Raw genomic sequence first — 19,064 nt, forward strand, 5'->3', positions numbered from 1 at the left:
GGACAGCCTACAAAGTGGTATAACCTTAACCATAAGCAGTTAATGCTAAACCCTAACTTTAACCTAACCACATGAGGTTTAGAGAAATAGGTACAAACCTAGCCTCATTAGGTTCAGGTTTTTGTCTCCATGAGGAGTAATGGTCCTGACAAGGTCAGTGTATTTAACAGAAATGCGTTCCCTAGCTTGTTATCTTAACCTTAACCATCACAACTAAATACCAAACCCTAACCTAAACCTCAAAGCAAGTATTGAGAGAACATGAGTACCAGCCAAAATGTCCTCACTTTCCCAAAATGTCCTCACTCTCTATGGTTTCTAAGTTTGTTGGTCCTCACAAAGATAGCCGTTCAAGAACATACACCCATGCTATTAGTAATTCCAAAAAACAGTGCCGCAAATTAAAAGCAGAAATGTCTTGGGTGTCTTTAAGTCAATAAAATACACATGTAAAGGAAATGCAGCAGAGTACCTCTTTAGCTGAACACATTGTGCCTCTTCTGTGTAGTTAATGATAAGTGCTATTGGATAAAAATAGACACAGCTGAAACCGTAGCTAAAGTATTTTGTTCTCATTTTTTCCGTGGGCCACGATAAGGTGCGTGAATATCCTGTGGTCTTTGCCTGGTTAATGTGTACGGACCGCACACTGGCTCTGCTCTCGCTGAGTTATTACACCAAGTGTAATTTGAAACAATTACAAAAACATTGGCCCACTTGTTACAACACTCATTTTCCCCTCACATAGACAAACCACAGATTCAATAGCTTTACATGTTTTTCAATCACACCCAGTGGAGCAGTGTTCAGTGTGAAAAAGTGTAGCATTTCATCCTAGCTTGCATGGTATGGGATAATCTTTCACATTTTGCCCGGGGTTTGTTTTGCTATTTCAGCAGAAAGTTGAGCAAGCCATGTGAATTACCATAGGAAAAGATGATAAAAAAAAAAACCAAATAGTATTGTATCAGATAAAAATGAATAAACTATTGGAGTAATCAGGGCAAATAATTTATCTGTGATAATAAACATTGTTTATTGTCCTTTATTCTCCGAGATGCATCGCAGAGTTAACACTTTTAAACACACAAGCAGCAGAGAGATAGTGTGACACTGTGTGGAATGAAGAACTTTGTGCTGCACAGTAGCCCATTAAAACACGCCCTCTGCACATTTTAGCTCCGATATCTCAAATGTGAATTATAAGGCATGTTTTTTTTTTTTTTTCCTACTAGGTTTTCACACATTTTGTTCTACAGTCCGTGCTGTTGTTGCGAGATCAGAGTCACCCACTGATGATCTTTTGTGGATTGTGGCGATGGACACCTTTGGCAGTGTGAGTATAATTTCACTTCTGGCCTCTCACAGCAGCATAGCTTAGCACAAAGGGATCAGGCCAAATAGGCTACCTCGAGCTTGCTCTCTCTAAAGGTGCTGGTGCAGGCTGACCATTGACATTTAGCATTCCTCCGCGCTGCCTCTGGGTTCTCAATAGGGGATTGAGGGGTGCAGAGGCCAGTGCCTGGTTCTCAAGGGTAAAAACAAAAAGGCTCTTGAAAATCCCAAAGAGTTCCCATGATCCCAGGAAAGACCTTGATCCGACCTGTGTTAGATTTCCATTCCACGCATTAGGGCACACAGAAAATACATATTTGGCTAATTTATTTTCTCTTTTGCACTGGATTTTCGACAGTGAGTGCAATGTTTTTCTTAGCTGGCACTAAAAAAAAAGTCTGGTGAGGTGATTTGACAGAAATAAACACAATATAGAAGTTTGGAATGTTTGAACTTATTTTTCTTCATTACAATTCAGCATTCATGGTCTTCACAGATATTTTTCAGTCAGTGCAGAAGCTTGTCGTGACATTTCATGCTGGAAAGTTTTCAAAGTCATTTTTCAAGGTTTTCCCCAGTAACATACATAATCTGTTAGCATCAAAGGAGCACACATGCATAAATAATTGAGCAATTCACTTAAAGGGGGGCCAGCGTATATTAATTAAAGCTTGAATACTAATTATGTTTTCTGTCTACACCAACTGACGCGGTTGTTGTTTAATAAGGAACTGTTGGTGGGTCAGAATTACTGTGCATATATAAGGCGTCTTAATGAATTAAGACGGTTTCACGTTTTAAGGGTAGAAATGGGCTTTGTATGTCTTTGAAAGAAAATGCTAATCTTATCTTTTATTATTTAAATACATACAAAGTTTTCATTATTTTAATTACATTTTATTGTGATTACCATATTGAATTATATTGACAGATTAAATGAGACAAAATCTACTTTTATGTCTTATTAATATAGGAAGAATATCAATTATATTTATCATTTTTATTATTATATTTATATTATACCCAGCTGTCCATATGCGTTTCAACATATACCCCTTTTTAAATTTAACACTCTAAAGTAAGAATTTAAGTATAAATATGAACTCAATGAATAAACAAGATATATGCAGGGATCTCAGTGTGAAGCTCTTAAAATCCATGTCATTTCTAGAAACACTCTTGTTCTTGAATTCTCTGCCTTGTTGAGAAATTGGAGCTTGAAGTTTGCTCCGTGAGGACAATGTTGTCTCCACTCCCCTGGCAAGCAGCGCACACAGGGACAGAGAGAGAGAGACAGCTCAAAGCTGGGGCCTTGTTTACAGCAGCGTGGGGAAGAAAACAGGCAGACGTAAATGAGGGTTGACGGTTTCATGAAGCACAATTGGTTGATGGCAGATTCAATGTGACTGGGCTGAACTGGGCGATGATCCGTACAGTATGCAAAATTCACTTTCTAGCTTGTCTGTGCCCACCAGCCCCTAGCAGCAAGCGGTCTTCCCTAAGCCCTTCTAGCGATGCCTGTGACTGCAGCAAGAAGTGAACAAGGGATTGTTGTGTTCAATTCCTTTTGACAACAGTCAAAAAGTCATGGATTTTTTTTTTTTTTTGTCACCAGTTATACAGTAAATTGTTTTTTTTTCCCCTCATGTTCACTGCAAAGTAAGCATAGTGCGCAACACAGTGAAATGAAGAAATCAGTGAAACCTTCACTGTTGAAATGCCTTCAGCTGATGTGAGAAAAAAGTCAGAGGTCTATACCATGTATGCTGTAATATATCCAAATTTCTTTGCACATGAATTTAAAGCAGCACCATCATCTCAGCAAATGCCTGTGCAAAGTGACAGCAAATTTCAAGAAACTAAGCCTCCACTGAGCCGGTTTACTGTCCTTCCTACAAGGTTTTTAGATATTAAATGGCCATTATTACCTTAAAAAAATCCACTGTATTTCAAAAACAATTGTGATACCTTTTTCCCCTCCCTAGGATTGAATTGTTGTTTATGGTTTTGGAAATGCATCTTCTGCTGTTCCATCCAGTTATGGCACATTAAACAACGGTCCTTTTATTACAAAGAGCATGCTGTCAATGTCAGTGGGGTCTAGGGAGCAAGATGAGAACCAGGCATTTTTCTTAGCTCTCTAGACAGAGAGGCTTACATGGGACTGTGTAGATTAGATTTTTAGTGACAATGACCCAAAGCATTAGGCCCGGGGAGCATGTACTGTACTCCTTCTGTGTACTTTCACTGGTGTGTTTACTAAGCTATTTCCCCACTGAACTTAAGGCAATAATAATTCTTGGTAATCAGAAGACTTATTGACATTTACAGGACATGGACCTAATTCACTTTGCATGGTGTGAAAGATGTCTGTGGTAGATATATCAAAAATTAAATATGCCCAGAGGAGAACCAGTACGATCTAATGGGAAATGAACTGTACAACATTTTTCGAGGAAAAGAAAAAAAAAAAATCTGAAAACGCTGATGCAGCAGTGTATGTGTGTTATATAAAAGCAGCGATGAGGGAGATGATATTCTAGATTATTCAGAGCAGTAATGCAGGTGATAAACAAAATACATTTGCTTGGCTGAAGATAAAATTTAATGGAATTTCTTCATTGGTTTTTACATCTTTTCAAAAATCTGATTTTAGCCCTCGAGGCAAACACAGTGATCTGAGAAATAAAGGAGTGTTATCCTCCATTGTTCTAATTTGATGATTAATTACATTTGCAAACACAATATCAACCTTAACAGCTTTCTGTTCAAAGACTGAACAACAGCATTCAGTGTAAAAATAGGACAAACTGTCTCGGGACATTATTGTAAATAAGGGTTTCAAAATTAGCTGTGAGGTTCAAGTAACAATCAGAATTTCAGCACCATATAATAAATGCAAATATCATGTAGCTCATTTAAAGGGCTGTTTTAGTTTGCAATGCAATATTGTTTAAGTGCTCTGGATAAATGATAATTGTGTGCAATTTCTTTATTGGCAAAATAACCAGATTAATTTCCCTGTAATTGTGTCAGAGAGATTCTCAATTTTGCATACTGTACACAAACCCCAAACAATATCCGTTTTGCAGAAACGTGTCTGTGTCTGATGAAATGAAAATAATATAAAGTGCAAAGTAACAATCACTGTTGGAGCAGCATTTGCCAGTCTAATACTCCACATTATGGGGAATGCAGAAAAACTGATTGGTACCCAGTCGAAAAGAAAATGGTTTTTAAATAAGTTACAATTAGATAAGCATTAATCTCAGTGGTATAAATGAATGTCTTGCTGTAGGGCTTGTTGAATGTAAAAACAGATTTACAAAAACTCCTCTTACCAGATTGGTCTGGAAGTAGTCCTCCTCTATTTTAATTGCTCTGTCATTTAGAGTTGAAATAAGCCCCCACTCATTCTCTCCCTTGATTTTGTCTTTGAAATTAAATATTGTATACAAATACATGCTGTTCATGGGCATGAACGCAGTTCATCACTGAAATCTGCATAAAATGATGCTTAAAAAGCTCCATACGCTTTGAGCAACTGAGCTCTTTTATACGGTGCATTTTTATGTAAACATATCCATAACGAAAACAACTACTTATGCCCTTTTTCCTCAGCTTTCTTATTGTTCTGCCTGTCCGCAGAAATGAGAGAAATGTGGGACTGCAGAGTTTGTTCCACATACAGTTGATTTCAAAGAAACCCATACTTGCTTACATACGTTCTGCTTTTTTTGTTTTTTTTCTAGACCACCTACAACAGCAGTTTACAGAATTATAGTGGTGGAGTACTGTATATATTCTTTACTGAATATAATGGAGCCGGTTTTCTCTCTCCTTCAAGTCTCTTTAAGTCGAGTTCATGTGAATGAAAGCAATAGGAAGTGTGTCTGGGCTTCCATATTTATTTACACAAGTCCCTGTAATCTCGCGTGTAAAAATGCATTCTTTTCCAGGAGATAGTTTTGATGCCCATTGGTTTTTCAAAACAAGGAGGAAGTATTTTAATGTGACCTTCATTACACATTCATGTCAACTTTTCTTATCTATTTATGATTACATTTTTTTTCCACTCCTGTTGTTCAATTAGTGCTTGACCCCTTTAGCGGCGATGTAAATTAAATGACATTTCAGTGTCATCCCATATTTAAAATACTGTGTTAGTTGCGGATCATAAATGATGATCTTCACTCTGCAGCTAATTTATTCATTTAACAATTTCCCTCCAGAAGTTAAAGCAGAAGGCTCTGAAGCAACCTAAGCAGAAGAAATCCAAGTCGGCTGAATTTCTGATGGGTGAGTCCTGCTTGATGAGTTATTGCTCATAATTTGTGTAAGGATTAATTAACTAATTACAGACAAATGGCTTTGGGCTAAATTTTGCTCTTGCTTGTCAGGGCGCAATTTGTAATTATTTTAATCATTTCTTCTTCTCTTCTTTTTTTTTCCCTCCTCCTCCTGCAAGATTCTGATTTAATTTTAACCTAAATCTGTTTTAGTGTCACTTGAGCAGGATGAACTTGAACATTTTAAAACAGAGAAATCACCAAGAGGAAAAAAAAATGTTGCAGTTAAATATTGTTTGTGTTTTTTTTTTTTTTTTTTTACAAGTCACTTTGACCAAAGTATGGTATTGCGCTCTCATGTCACTAATTGTATTTTATTTATGTTTACACTTATTTTTAATCAGGGAAAGAAGAGAGAGCTGCTGTGGAAGGCATGGAAAACCCAGCCTTTGATGGAGGAGGAAGCGGCAAGCTCTCTGTTCCTCTGGTTTGGCTGGGAAGAGAAATTCGAGGTGACAGGCCAGATAGCACCCTTGCAGCTCACCAAAAAAATATGGAGCTGCAAGCCCCTGCCAAAGAAAGAGGTGAAGCTTCATTCTTCATTAGCCTCAAATCTGTTGACAGTAGATGTGTTCCTGATCTAACCTTTCTCTGTCTCTCCTTTTCTCTCCATTCGAGAGGCCCTTGGTCCTCGCATTCCAATGCAAGCGTGTCCTAACAGGCAACCCTCGTACAAGTTCTTCCTCTGCTGGAGAACGCTACAGTAGTGGGTGTTCTATCTCAATCTAGAAGTACCCTCGACACAATCAGCTTTAACTCCCACTCTCGACCATGTGCCTTGTGGTGGGCTGGAGTCATAGGAGAGTTCATTTACATATGCTACTACGTTACCACGCCGATCCACTGTCTATGGTGTACTCACAACGCCCCCGAAACACAGCTTAAGGCCAATCAGGCATACAAATGTGGCCCCTTATAATTCAGTATGTCAGGGAGAACTCTTGAGGAATGGGATGGTAAATTAGGATGTGTTCAAGGCTGCAAGCATGCCAGTTTTCACAGGGATGAGTCACCATGGATTTTTGATTTAATGTGGTTCATTTTGCTTTAGCAGTGCACAGCTAGTAATTATTAGCTTTCATTTCCAATGTGTTTCAATCACATAGCAATTGGTACTTTGAGTTGGCCAGCAAATAAAAAAATGTATCTCAAAATAAATGATAATGGCTAACAAGCACAAGAGAAGATATTTTTTATTTTGTCACGAAGATGAACAATTATTTGCTGTTCGTTACAACATTAAGGTGAAGTTGTAAATATAAGAGACTGAGGAAGTGACTCTCTGGAGGATGTAAAGAGAGTCTGTGACTCAGTTGTAATTGGAAACTCTAGATGTATTGATGGATAACAACATCGGACATAGGTAATGTTAAAATGACTGAGCAAAAAGCATCACTTTGGCAAGGTTCAGACCTGATGAAAAACAGGAAGTCACTCTTTGAACCTCCTGCGTTACGCTATAGTGCCACAAAAACGAGGAGGAAAAACTCCTGAACACTTCATGAAGATGCACACCATCATACAGGTTGACAAATCACTGGAATTCCAGTTCAAAGAATCACAAGAACAGGAGCAAATTGGCTTGGCCCGGCAAATGTGCATCATACTTCTACATACATACGTACATAAGGAGATCAGGGACCTCCAACAGGCAGAGCAATATCTGTGGCAGCATTGTGAACAGCCTGAAAATGTGCTGCCTTGATTACCCAGCCCTACCAATTAACCAAAGAGTTGCTGAATCATAAACGGAGTAGGAAACTGCTCTGTTCACACAAGACAAGAGGACGAGATCGGTGACAGTGCGACATCCAAGTGAGATGAGGCGGGAAGTGGAGGGCAGAGGGAGGTTTTCAGTGAGCAAAGGTAAAAGGGTGTCATAAATGAACAACACCAGAGGGGAAAAATAGATTCCACCTAGTTCAGGAGGAGGTGAGAACAGCAGTGAATTGAGATGTGGGCCTGCAAGGTGGTGGAAAGCAATTGACAAGAAGCTTGGACAAGATGTCAGTGCAGTTGGGACCTGAACTGAGCTTTAGAAATCCAAGCCCAAATTCTCATCTCGGTAAATCCATCCAAATATGTATTAACCATGGAGTAAGTCCCATGACAACATTACTTGGAAGGGGAAACTCTACAACTGGTCAAGAACTGTGATCAGGATGGACTTTTGGCTGTCTACCAGTTGAGATTAGATACAGGGGATTTGCAATTTGGGGATCAGGGGAGAGAGGTACAGCACAGCCATTCGCAGTGCCACCAACAGAAATGACTACAAGGTGCCTGTGGCACAAATGAGAGGATCTGTATAGTTAGTTAGGTTGCTGAACAGAAAAACATATGGTGTGATCAGCCCCAAATGGGCTTACTGCATTTTGAAAGGGCAGAAACACTTTATTCCAGGAACATCACTGAAAGAATGGGATTCATTTGGAGAAATATTCTACCTTTGAATATAAACAGAAGTACATATATAGTATTATTTTCTCATTTATATGCAGTATAATCTTCAAACATGCTTCTATGCAAATAAGTACTGTACACATTATTATACTGCTGTGTTAAGATTAGATGAATCATGATCTCCTGGTTGTATTTTATCTTTAGTTCTATGATAATCAATCAATATTGCAATCCAAGAGAATTTGACATATTTATGTGTCAAGTCCAGTTGCAGCATCAAATTCTTGTCTGAATGGGCATTATTTAGGTTTAACTGTAACTGTAACTGTAATCATGTGTAATACTTACATAAACAATAACTCCAAAGTTCCAAAGCTAGCATCATAAAAACGGCAACATTTTTATTGGGCAGTAAGAATATATAGTTTAGTGACGTGATCAAAAAAAACCTTTCCTTGTTTGTGACACTTCTATTTGGCCTTTACCAAAAGTTATAGCTCAATCTTTAGCAACTGTAACTGACTGGAACCAAGAGCTAGTTACTGATATTGCACATGTTAGAACAAGGAGTTCATGTTTTCATTAGAGAGATGAACTGGGAGACAGGAGGCCCATTTAGGTAAATCACAGATATGATTCAAAGGGAGATCCACAGAGCTACTACAATTATGCAAATTTGTGTTTGAAAAAAGGGTTTCATAAGCTCACTGCTATTTGGGTAGAAATAGTTCAAACTCTGTTAACGACGTAGAAGGATTTAGCATATGAAATTTCCCTGTCAATTTGTGGTGCTATTGAAGAGTCACACAGCTGCTCCTTGTTTAATAAGAATTTCAGTGTAGATCTTCAATTAGAGGATAAGGATAGAGTGTAAAAACCTAATTTTATATGAGCATGAAAAATCACAGGGGAACCTACAGTATGTGGATAGTGGCTTATTGGGCTCATGCAAATGTGCTTACATTTCCATGTGTCCAAGCACCAATACTGTCAGACCTCTATAAAGGCAATCCTTGTGTGGAATATGTAACATGACTTAATGTACCATGTATTTTTTTTTGCCCCACAACCTTAGAAATACAAGTAATGCAATTTAGATTGGAGTGAAATATTCAAGGCCTGTAATGAGAATGATTTGGGGTTAAGAAAGCTGCTTGGTGGCCCCGGAGCCATTGGATTCCCATAAACTCAGTGGAACAGCTTGATACCCATAGGTCAGTGATTGCTAATAAGAAGTCAATGAGACATTGGCTCAGGTTATTTTCCTTTGGATCTGCTCCTCCAAACTTGCCCAGTCCTCTAGGCCACTGACCTTGGAGTATTTAGAAGGTATTGTCTTTGAAATTCCAGGTACTTTTGAGCTGGTAGACTTTCTCATTAGTTCCTTTTGAACATGGCAAACATATGGCGGTCGTATTTAAGAGATTGCCTGCCGTGACCTTTTGCAGCATGCTAATTAGGCCCCAGAGCACCGCAGGCCATAGAGTGGTGCACTGAGAAACCCAGCAGTCTCTCTCCCAGTTCTCTCTCTCTCTCCGCCTCTGTGCTCCTGACTCATTTTGGCTCAGCCTTATCTGGTAGCAGCCGCTGCCCCTGCCCTTCGACAGTGTGGGTTTCAAAATTAACATTTCGCTTCATGTGCTTCTAATAACCACTAACCTGAACCTGGACAACTCTGCTCTTCCCTTCCCCACTACGCCAACCCCACCACCACCCCCACCCTTTCCTCTAACTCTCTCCCCTCTCGCACTTTACACAGGAGATGAACATGCCCAAAATTACTTTGACCCACCATCGGCACCACAGACAGACCCAAGACATTGCAGGACGGTGGAGGCCGGCACTGAAGATGAGCTGGAATTAAGTATGCCATTCTCTGTCATAATAGTTCTCCTCGGTTCATTAAAGTGAGGTGAGAGAGATCACTGGTAGCAGACTGCCATTTGAGGCGACAAGACAGTCTATGTAAATACACTAAGTGATGGCATCACTCGATGGGCTTCCCAACTTGCTGTCATTGTTGAAGGTCAGGTATCTTTGGTCAGTTTTCATTTTACCACGGCGTTTTCTCCCTACTGTGGAGTGACACACGTGGAGCCACATCAATAGTTTGCAGCCCCCTCCTGAAGTAGGCCTATTAAAAGTGAGCTCTTGGGAGCCAAGTAATATGCATGTTATAATGAAACATGGCTATTAATGGAGAAGCCATTTCACCTGTATCTTTTGGATATCATTGCCTTGTAATATCAAAGGATTCGCCAAACCAAATCTCATCACATGATGACAGGCTGGCTAACAGGCATGTTAATGCTCCTATTTCATTACTCATCTGCATACACGTGATGCTCACCCCTCTCCAGCCACGTCTAATATTTCTGGTTTGTATGTTAAGATGTGGTTTAGATTGTATGATAAGTAGGATGTAAATTTGAAGCGCGCGAGTGCATGTAATTTGCCGGCACAACTGATGCCGTATTCGTTTTATAATTGTTTTCACTTGCAGCATCATTAAACGCAGATGAAAGCAGACCGTCTCAAAGAGTGACTGCACTGTTGGACGAAGACGATACCTTTGTAGATATACCTGGTATGTTTTCTTGTATAACTGTATCACAGTATTTTGGAAGCAATTATTTAAATGCGTTAATTTAAAATCGTTGTACACCTATTTGAAATTGATTTGATGTTGATTGTGAATGAATACACTGACTTAAAGTAACATTTTTCCAAATCTGGTCACAGAAAATCAGGTTGTCGACCAGAGCTCGACAACCTGATTAAGGTTGTCGAGCTCTAGTGTTTTCAACTTTACTAATCACCTTTGATTTTAATTTTACACGGTGATGTCCTGATAAAAAAAAAAATTGAAATGTATGAAATCAATTAACCAGAGTTACCAAGAAACTGAAAGAGCAATGCTGCCACAGTTTTAAGGTACATTATAATCAAGAAAAGCTGAAGACGGTGAAATCATAAACAACCCAGACAAATATAAGATGCTACATCTTCCACTAATGCCAAAAGCATGCAGCCCTCAGACAGAACAAAGAACATGACTAGAAATGAACCTTCACAGAAGTCAGTGCTTTCCAAGCACGGCCATTGTTTCATAGTAGGCGTGTCTTTTCCCATTAGCTCAGTTTCATTTCAGTGTGTATCATCCAGGCAACATAGAGGTGGTTTAAGCTTTGTTTTGTTCCGGGTGAAGACAGTCGCACCAGATCCCGTTGACATAACGCACATTTCCCTTGTAATTCCAAAGCACAAGTGATGGGTTTAGGCCCGCTTCAACATGATGGAATTTAGCCGACTCATATTATTTCCCATTGTCTCGGATTTAGCTGTACCAGCGAGATTAGCAGCCTCATCCATTGTCCTGGAATGTTCATGAAATCCCACAGAAAAAAAAAAGTAAAGAGGATCTTGGATTAACAGTTTCTCCATGCAATAGACTGAGAGCCAGGGAAGAGACAGCTCATACTTCTGTACTGTTGGATTCCAACTGCAGTGACTGCCAGTTAGCACTTCACTGAGCTACAACAGAATTGAAGACAATCACCTTACGCTTATGCTGTTGTATGGATGCCTCCCACTGGTGTAGGCTGCAAGTCTTTGCAACTGTAGAGCCAGCTCAGTGTACGTTAGACTGACATTTTGTGACTGCGTCTCAGGCTTTTGTCTTTGTTTTTACAGTCTGTCACAAAGCACCTTACAGATTTTACAAGAAAAGAGCAGGACTAAGACAAAGTATTAATGAAATGGACAGTGGCCAGTGCTGTAGACTTTTTTTTTTTTTTTCAGAAAGAAAATCCTCGAGAATCCCTTGCCTCTCTCTTCTTCAGTTTCCTCTTTTTATCTGAATAAATTCTATTGCTTTGGCTTGGAGATGAAAGACCACAGAACTGGCATTCTGTTCATCCTGGTTCTCTGTAAGACATTAGGCACTGATATCATCTTCACTGTGAGAAGCATTAGGCAGTGATAATAGATTTGGCTGCTGCACATATCAGACTGCACACGATGAATGCACAGAATCTCAAAGAATACCTAAATACTTTGTACCAACAAGGCGGTACAGCAAAACTGTTAAGACACGCAGCGAGCATGTTAGCTACAGTAGATGATTCCTCTCTGTATCCAGACATGAATTCTAGGTTATTAACTAAACTAGTTCACACACCACGCAGAGGAAGGCTTTCATCAAATGTTTGTTGGGTGTTTCAAATCCTGTGTTTTGTGGAGGCTGAGTGGGAAAGTTAACTTTTTAATTAAAGAAATATTAAGTTTGTGGCAACTTGGAACTATGTTGATACGGAAAATAAAAGTATGTCAAGTTTTGCAGTACAATATTAAGTAGTATTATCTTTCTGTGGTTATCTTTAGACACCAGGGGAAATATAACGGCCGGGGTTGATATAAGGAAATACTTCGCACACACACACACGTAGACACACAATTGTCACACCAACCACAACCTTTCCCAAGACAGTGTTTTGTTTCCTATATCTAACCACTGATTGGAATCAGGACTCAAACTCTGGTCTCTACAGTGACAACTGTGCACCTTGCACACACACAGCCACCTCCTGGTGACGTTGCTGATTTATAATAACTGTCATAGTTAATGTATTCCCTCCTAAACTAATCTCACCAGTGATTTAATTCCAAAAAAAAATATTTTAGTGTAGCAGTTAAAAAAGAAGAGTTTGTCATATTGTAAGTAATGATGCAATTCTCGTGTGTGAGACAGGTGAAGGCCTAAAATCTGTGAGTGTGTGTGTCAGCATCCATCAGCTTGTGTATGAATACTCTGATGTTTATGTGTACTGATTCGTGTGTGTGTGTGTGTGTGTGTGTGTGTGTGTGTGTGTGTGTGTGTGTGTGTGTGTGTGTTCTTGCTTGCCTACTGATGCATATCTCTCCAGGTACGCTGCAAGCCTCCAGGGATGAAGAGGTGTTGGAGGTGAAGTCAGGTGATCCGGTGCTTCAGCGGCGACTGATGCTCCACAGTGGTGGTCATGCCTCGGGCACCAGACCTTCCCAGCCCCATACGAGTGCCAAAAACCAGGTTGGGGCTGATGCTGGGCTGCAAGAGGAGGCTGGACTCAATGCAGGGAGGATGGTAATGGGCAGCGAGACCACTGTAAAAAGTAATGCACATATTATTCTCTTTATCCTTTTTCTTCAACTTATTACATTTTTAATGTTTTTTTGTGCGACAAGGTGACTTGTTTGACACAATTAGGTGACAACATAGATTAAGTATACTCAAGTATTTGAGTATGAAATCAATCATTTCTAGACATTAAATACATTGTTGTTACATTCTTTGTTCTGGACAGTATTTTGCTGCGGATTATGTGACCCAAAAAAAACATGTAAAATGCTGCGTTTTTTGTTATTTTTCTGAACAGAATTTGACATTATCGGTGCCACTGTATTATTTCTTGTAGTGAGGGTGGAGGAGGAGGTGATTCCCCGCTACACCCAGCAGCTGAGGGAGCATGTGCAACCTGACATGATCACGCCTGGCAGCCTTTCACTGCAGCAGGTCAGGGCTACAAAGAGGAATATCTGTGTCATCATCCCATACTCACCAACACATCAGCCATGTCCATTATACTGTGTATCACCCGCTTTGGCTAATGGACACAGAGTGTGTGTGTGTGCATGTGTGCATGCACATTTATTTGTGTTTTGGCTGGAACCCTGTGTGTCCTGTGTATGCGTGTGGCTTATTTTTCCTTCTTTCTGTATTTGGCTGTTTGATTTGTCCGTAAAACCTGTTTTTCCTCCATCACCTTCACAAAATATCTGCTTTTCACTCAATTCACATTAATGTATCTCTGCTAAATGCACTCATGTCAATATGGTCAAGGGAATTCAGAGATTTTAGAACTCTGTTCATGGATCTTTACGAAGTCACTTCATCTTTGGACTTTGCTTTTTTTTATCTTCAGGGTGTTTTCAGGAAAAAAAAATGTGACTACTTTCAGCTGGGGAGCAGGGATTTTATGAAAAAGCACTAGGACATTTAGTGTCTTTCAACACTGTTACAAAATACAAGTAGGCAAATCTAGATTAGGAACCCAAACATCGAGAGAGAATACATCTATCCACAGTATTTTTAGTTAATCTCACTTGAAAGGAGAGGAGGAGTAACAAATTATATGAATAGAAAGTAAATGTAATTGGAGGAAAATGATTCAACAATGTTTTACCCTCAATAGGAAACCAAAGCAACAGTTGACTCATCCGCCCATACTGGATAATCAGTGGCAACGGGTACTGTATCAGGATTGAGATCTTATGTTATCCCCGACAATTATGTGTGCACTCTCCTACTGTTTCCACACCCACCTCCATTTGAAAATACATTATCCATCAAAAGATTTCACATCTATTTTAAAATAATAATGTTTTTCTTCTTCCTCTATTCTGCCGCACAAAGCCTCTACAGAGCAACGCGCTGTCACTTAGCGGCGTCGACGTGTCTGAATGGGGAGAGTGAATGTGCTGACTGAATGTGAAATCCGGCAGAAATACTCATCAAATGCTTCATGTCTTTAGGGTCTGGCTCAGTATAGATTGCCTGCAGATTGCAATTGCTCCTTGTGCTTAATTCTGCCATTCTGGTGCACTGCACTGTTTCATAAAGCTGCATAGAAACAAAGTGTGCCTGTGTATTTGCATGTATATTCAGGCTCAGAAGAACCCTGTGACGAGTCGAGAGTGGGCAAAGAGAGGAAAGAGACTAATAGCTTTCTTTACTGGGAATGTTGAGGTAAAGATCCATGTCCTCTATATTGTACAAATATATGTCTTTAGGTGTAACTGTCATCAGGACCAGAACTTTGCACTAATTCAATCATATTCTCTGTCGTTCTATTTATTCATATCCTGTTTACACCCTTGACTTAACTTGAAGATATATAATTGCCGTCATTCTCAGAAATGAATCTAATAAAATAAGTAATGTGGTTTAAATTGAAACTGTCAATTAGCCGATCGTATCGATATTTTTTACACAGTAACTCTGCTTGTTATTACATCGCATGCACTTTAATATTTCAAAGGAGCGTTCTCGTTCACAGAGAGATTCTGCCAAAGCAGAAGAAGCACCGCAACCCAGACTGAACACACTGCTTCACTGGTACGTTCAGCCCATTTCATATTTCTTTCCATATGTACAATTTATGCCACATGACTGTAATCATTACTTGTGTGAAAACCATTTGTATTCCCACTGACATTCGAGAAGGAATGTAATTCATACTGTATATCCTCTGCATGGTTTCTCCTGTCGGCATCAATTGCATTGTGGGTAGTTTGGCTCGAGGGCACAGAAATCTGTCCATGTCATTGGGCTTGGAGGCGCATCAATTCTTGGTCCATCCACTTTAGGAATCACACATCACATCTCATAGCGGGAGCCCTGCAGGCAATTTCGCTTAGCATGTTTAAGTTTTTAGTAATTATGGACTACCATGCTGGCTGGCATGATAAAATCAAGAAAGTACCGTACGCATCAGTATCTTGTCTTGTGTTTGGCTGCTTTATGGGTGGGTGGTTGTCAGACACCAGCCCTGTCAGATGAATGTGGTTCCGAGTTTGGCAAGATGACCTCCTCTCGACAGCCTTGAACCCTGCAAATTCCTTCTGATATCAATGGTGGGTGGCTATTAGACATGGGAGACTTTCTATGCATCACCTAGGGCTACATTTGCCTGAAATTGAATGAGAAATGATTTCACTTTTTCTCTCCCCAAGCCTGAGAAAAGAGAGAGAAATAAAGACGAGAGACACGGAGCTGACTTGTAGTTTTGTAACAAAAGTGTAATTCATTTGTTTCCACTGTTTCTGATTTAATGGAGGTCGAGTAATTGCATTAGGAAGCACACAGAGCCTTGTTGTGAACTGATGAAAGCACATGTAATATTTTTGATAGGCGAACACAGAGGAGGGAGAACAGGGAAAGAAAGACTCCGTGCCTGCCTTTGATGCTGAGCATTTATTTGCTGAATTATCCTTCCTTTTACAAGCATCTTATCCCCAGTCACAGGCAGACCGGGGCCCCTGTGATATTGCTTTATTTTGAGGAATTAAGAGAGGTGGCGAGGAGACAGAGCGAAGCAACCGCTTATTACATTACCACTGATAAGATTGAAAGGCCGAGGAACAGGGGGTGGTGGCGGTTGGGGGGCAGTGGTGTGTGTGTGTGTGTGGAGGGGTGTTGTGGTGTTATTAGATTCAGCTGATACAGGATGGAACAACCGAGAGTTCAAAATTCAGGTGGCAGTTAAAAGGGTTCATTTGCAGTGTTTGTGTGTGTGAATATGTAAAGCCCGTCACTCAGAGCGCTGGGGGAAGGCCAAGAGGAAGCGGTGGCCAAATTTGAACAGATGACAGAGCTCCCAGTATTCTCCTCTTCAGCATCACAGCACATGTGGCAGGTACGTAAGGTCTACTAAGCGGCGTGTTTGTGGACTGAGAAACAGAAAGCACACAAATAGGAAGTGACATATCCACAGGAGAAGGTATTAGTGTTTATAAATCCAAACCAAAAAAGAAGGGTTGGTGATTCAAAAACATATCAAATGATGAAATGTTGTGAAATGCTATCATGAATGGGACCCGTTTAAGAAATGGGAAAATTATCTGCCTTATTATAGAGTTTTCTTTCATTCCTTTCATTACACCGGTGACTCTTGTATGCGCACGCTTAACAAAGACACTCGCAGTCACACGGCGGCACTGCACAGCACGGAGCGATAGACTTGCCAATGCAACATGCTTCATATTCAATCCCATTATTTCTATATGGTATATAAAGATGCTTTCTTGCCTCGTGTGGATGGTACTTGTAGTTTTCTGGATTTAAGCAGAAGAGAGGTTAAACGGAGAGCGATACTAGGGGATGGAGAGGAAAGCGGGGAACGAAGGAAGCAGCAGTTTTAGCGGTAGCATCTCCAGCTGTGGGAGGAGTGTGTTGTTGTGTTGCATCTGGGGATGAGGCTGCCATGCCACCGTGCTGGCTTAAAGATGTAATGAATCTTCAGTCGGGGGCTTTCCTTCCAGGGTGACAACTGGCTTTGAGGAAGGTTGTAAATGCAGGGGAGATTGTGGTATAATTCCTCAGACTGGCATTTGTGCCCCCCAGTCACCATTCGATTATCTCCCAAATTGCTGTGTTTCACTGAGATAAAGATTTTTTATGGCTTGCTGACTTGAAACAACCGGCGCAGGCAGAATAAGGGGCAAAAAGAGGGAGAGGGAAAGAGAGAAAGAGGAAGAGAGAGAAACCAATGGCCAAACCTGCCACGCATAGTAATTTCCTTTGGTAAATGACAAAATCTTTGTTTATATGACATTTTCCTGAAATTACTGCGGCGAGATGAATCTGAAATATAAAATGTCACATTTGGCATGCAAAACTATGAAAATATATTTCTGTGCAAAATTCATGAAGGCATTTAATTTAGAATGTGTTTAATAACTAAGGCAGCCTGCATCAGTAATCCTGCCTGGAGGTCCCAAAAAGATTGTCATATTTATTCTCTCCTTTCTTCACCCCCCCCAACCCCCCCACCCCCCCTCATTCTGAAGCCAAAAAATTTTAAGGGTAAATGTTCATTGTTAATTAAGATTTACTAATTAAAATGAAAATAATTAACAAGAAAGCTTAATCTCTGAATATTAGCCCATACTTAGAAAGAAAGGAAGTTTTTGTATGTGGCATTTCCTGTCTCTATTAAGAACACATTTTGTGTGATCAGTCAATGTGTGGAAAGCCCTGAAAAGATATTCAGACGAAAAGGACGGCTGCTTGCCAGCAAAAACCACGGAGGATCCCTCGCGCAAGCCTTTGATCTCATCTGTAGGAGTGCTGTAATGTTATGGCACTTTAGGCACAACTCAGGCTTGGGGCAAACAAACCACCTCTGTTATGGAAAATTGGCTCACTTCACCTTTTACCGCCACCTTGCTGTCTTGACTGTCTACGATGCCTATGCGAGCGCGCCAGTGCGGTAATAACAATACATCTTCAAAATCATATATAATACATATTGTAATATTATCATTTTTTTTTTATTTCTTGGCTTTTTTTTTCTTCCTCCACTTCCTTTTCTTCACCTCCACTCAAATGTGGGATGTGTGCGCTCCGCTCCTCAGCCACCAGTTATACAAATTTCACTTTTGCTTACAATATTTTAGTTGTTTTGGCTCGCAAAGACGCTTACAGTGGGGAGACAGAGGGCAAACACCGCAGGGCTCAGCGCGCACCTCCACACCCACACATGGAGTGGTAGAATAATGGGCACCACCAGCTGCTCTGTGTGTGTGAGGGGAGTCTGTGACAACGACACTGTAAAACAAAATGTGCTTGTCCAAATGTAGCCTTTGAGTGCATTGTTTGGGCTTAAATTGCCACACAGAGAGTCAACAAAGTGTAAATCTGACTCCAATAAATACATTATCATTAGGATAGGATTGGACATAAGGTATTATAAAGGATAGGATAGAGATAGGACATGGTATGGGATGGGTTGGAATGGGATGGAACAAGAAATAAAACGATGAAATAGGATGAAGTATGTGAAGGTTTGGAAGGGCAAGGTTGCAGAGAAAGGGATTTGTTTGGGATACGGTGGAATAGGACATAATAGTTACATGGCAACTATTAGTCATTGGTAGACAGTTAAATATAGACCTAATTCAACAAAACATTCCAGCTTGCGTTTGGCTTTTCATTCAGTACTGATCCACACATACAACATGTGTTATTGAAGCCAGTTTACCCTCATCCAAAGCAACATCACACTGGCTGACGTAGGCCGAGTACCACGTGTCCAAATTCAGAATTATATGTCGGAAATTTAATTGAAACTTGATTCTGTTTTCTAAACATGAGATGAGGCATATGCTGTTTATTTATTATTTATGAAGACATGATGCAAATACTGCATACTGATACTG

At 40.1% G+C, this 19,064-nt stretch overlaps 1 protein-coding gene across 1 annotated transcript in view; it reads left to right on the forward strand.

Annotated features, from left to right (window-relative positions):
• Positions 1-1,318: 1,318 nt before the first annotated feature.
• Positions 1,319-19,064, forward strand: part of ofcc1 (orofacial cleft 1 candidate 1) — a gene marked incomplete at both ends in the record, with an annotated part of 80,584 nt that continues 62,838 nt past the window's right edge. The window contains 7 exons of the mRNA XM_083901781.1: positions 1,319-1,336; positions 5,568-5,634; positions 6,029-6,208; positions 9,847-9,951; positions 13,013-13,237; positions 13,502-13,638; positions 14,791-14,871. Of these exons, the coding sequence (XP_083757907.1) occupies positions 1,319-1,336; positions 5,568-5,634; positions 6,029-6,208; positions 9,847-9,951; positions 13,013-13,237; positions 13,502-13,638; positions 14,791-14,871 (813 nt within the window). The remainder of the gene's footprint in view (positions 1,337-5,567; positions 5,635-6,028; positions 6,209-9,846; positions 9,952-13,012; positions 13,238-13,501; positions 13,639-14,790; positions 14,872-19,064) is intronic.

The sequence above is a fragment of the Microchirus variegatus genome, assembly GCF_963457635.1.
Source record: "Microchirus variegatus genome assembly, chromosome: 15".
NCBI classification, from domain to species: domain Eukaryota; kingdom Metazoa; phylum Chordata; class Actinopteri; order Pleuronectiformes; family Soleidae; genus Microchirus; species Microchirus variegatus.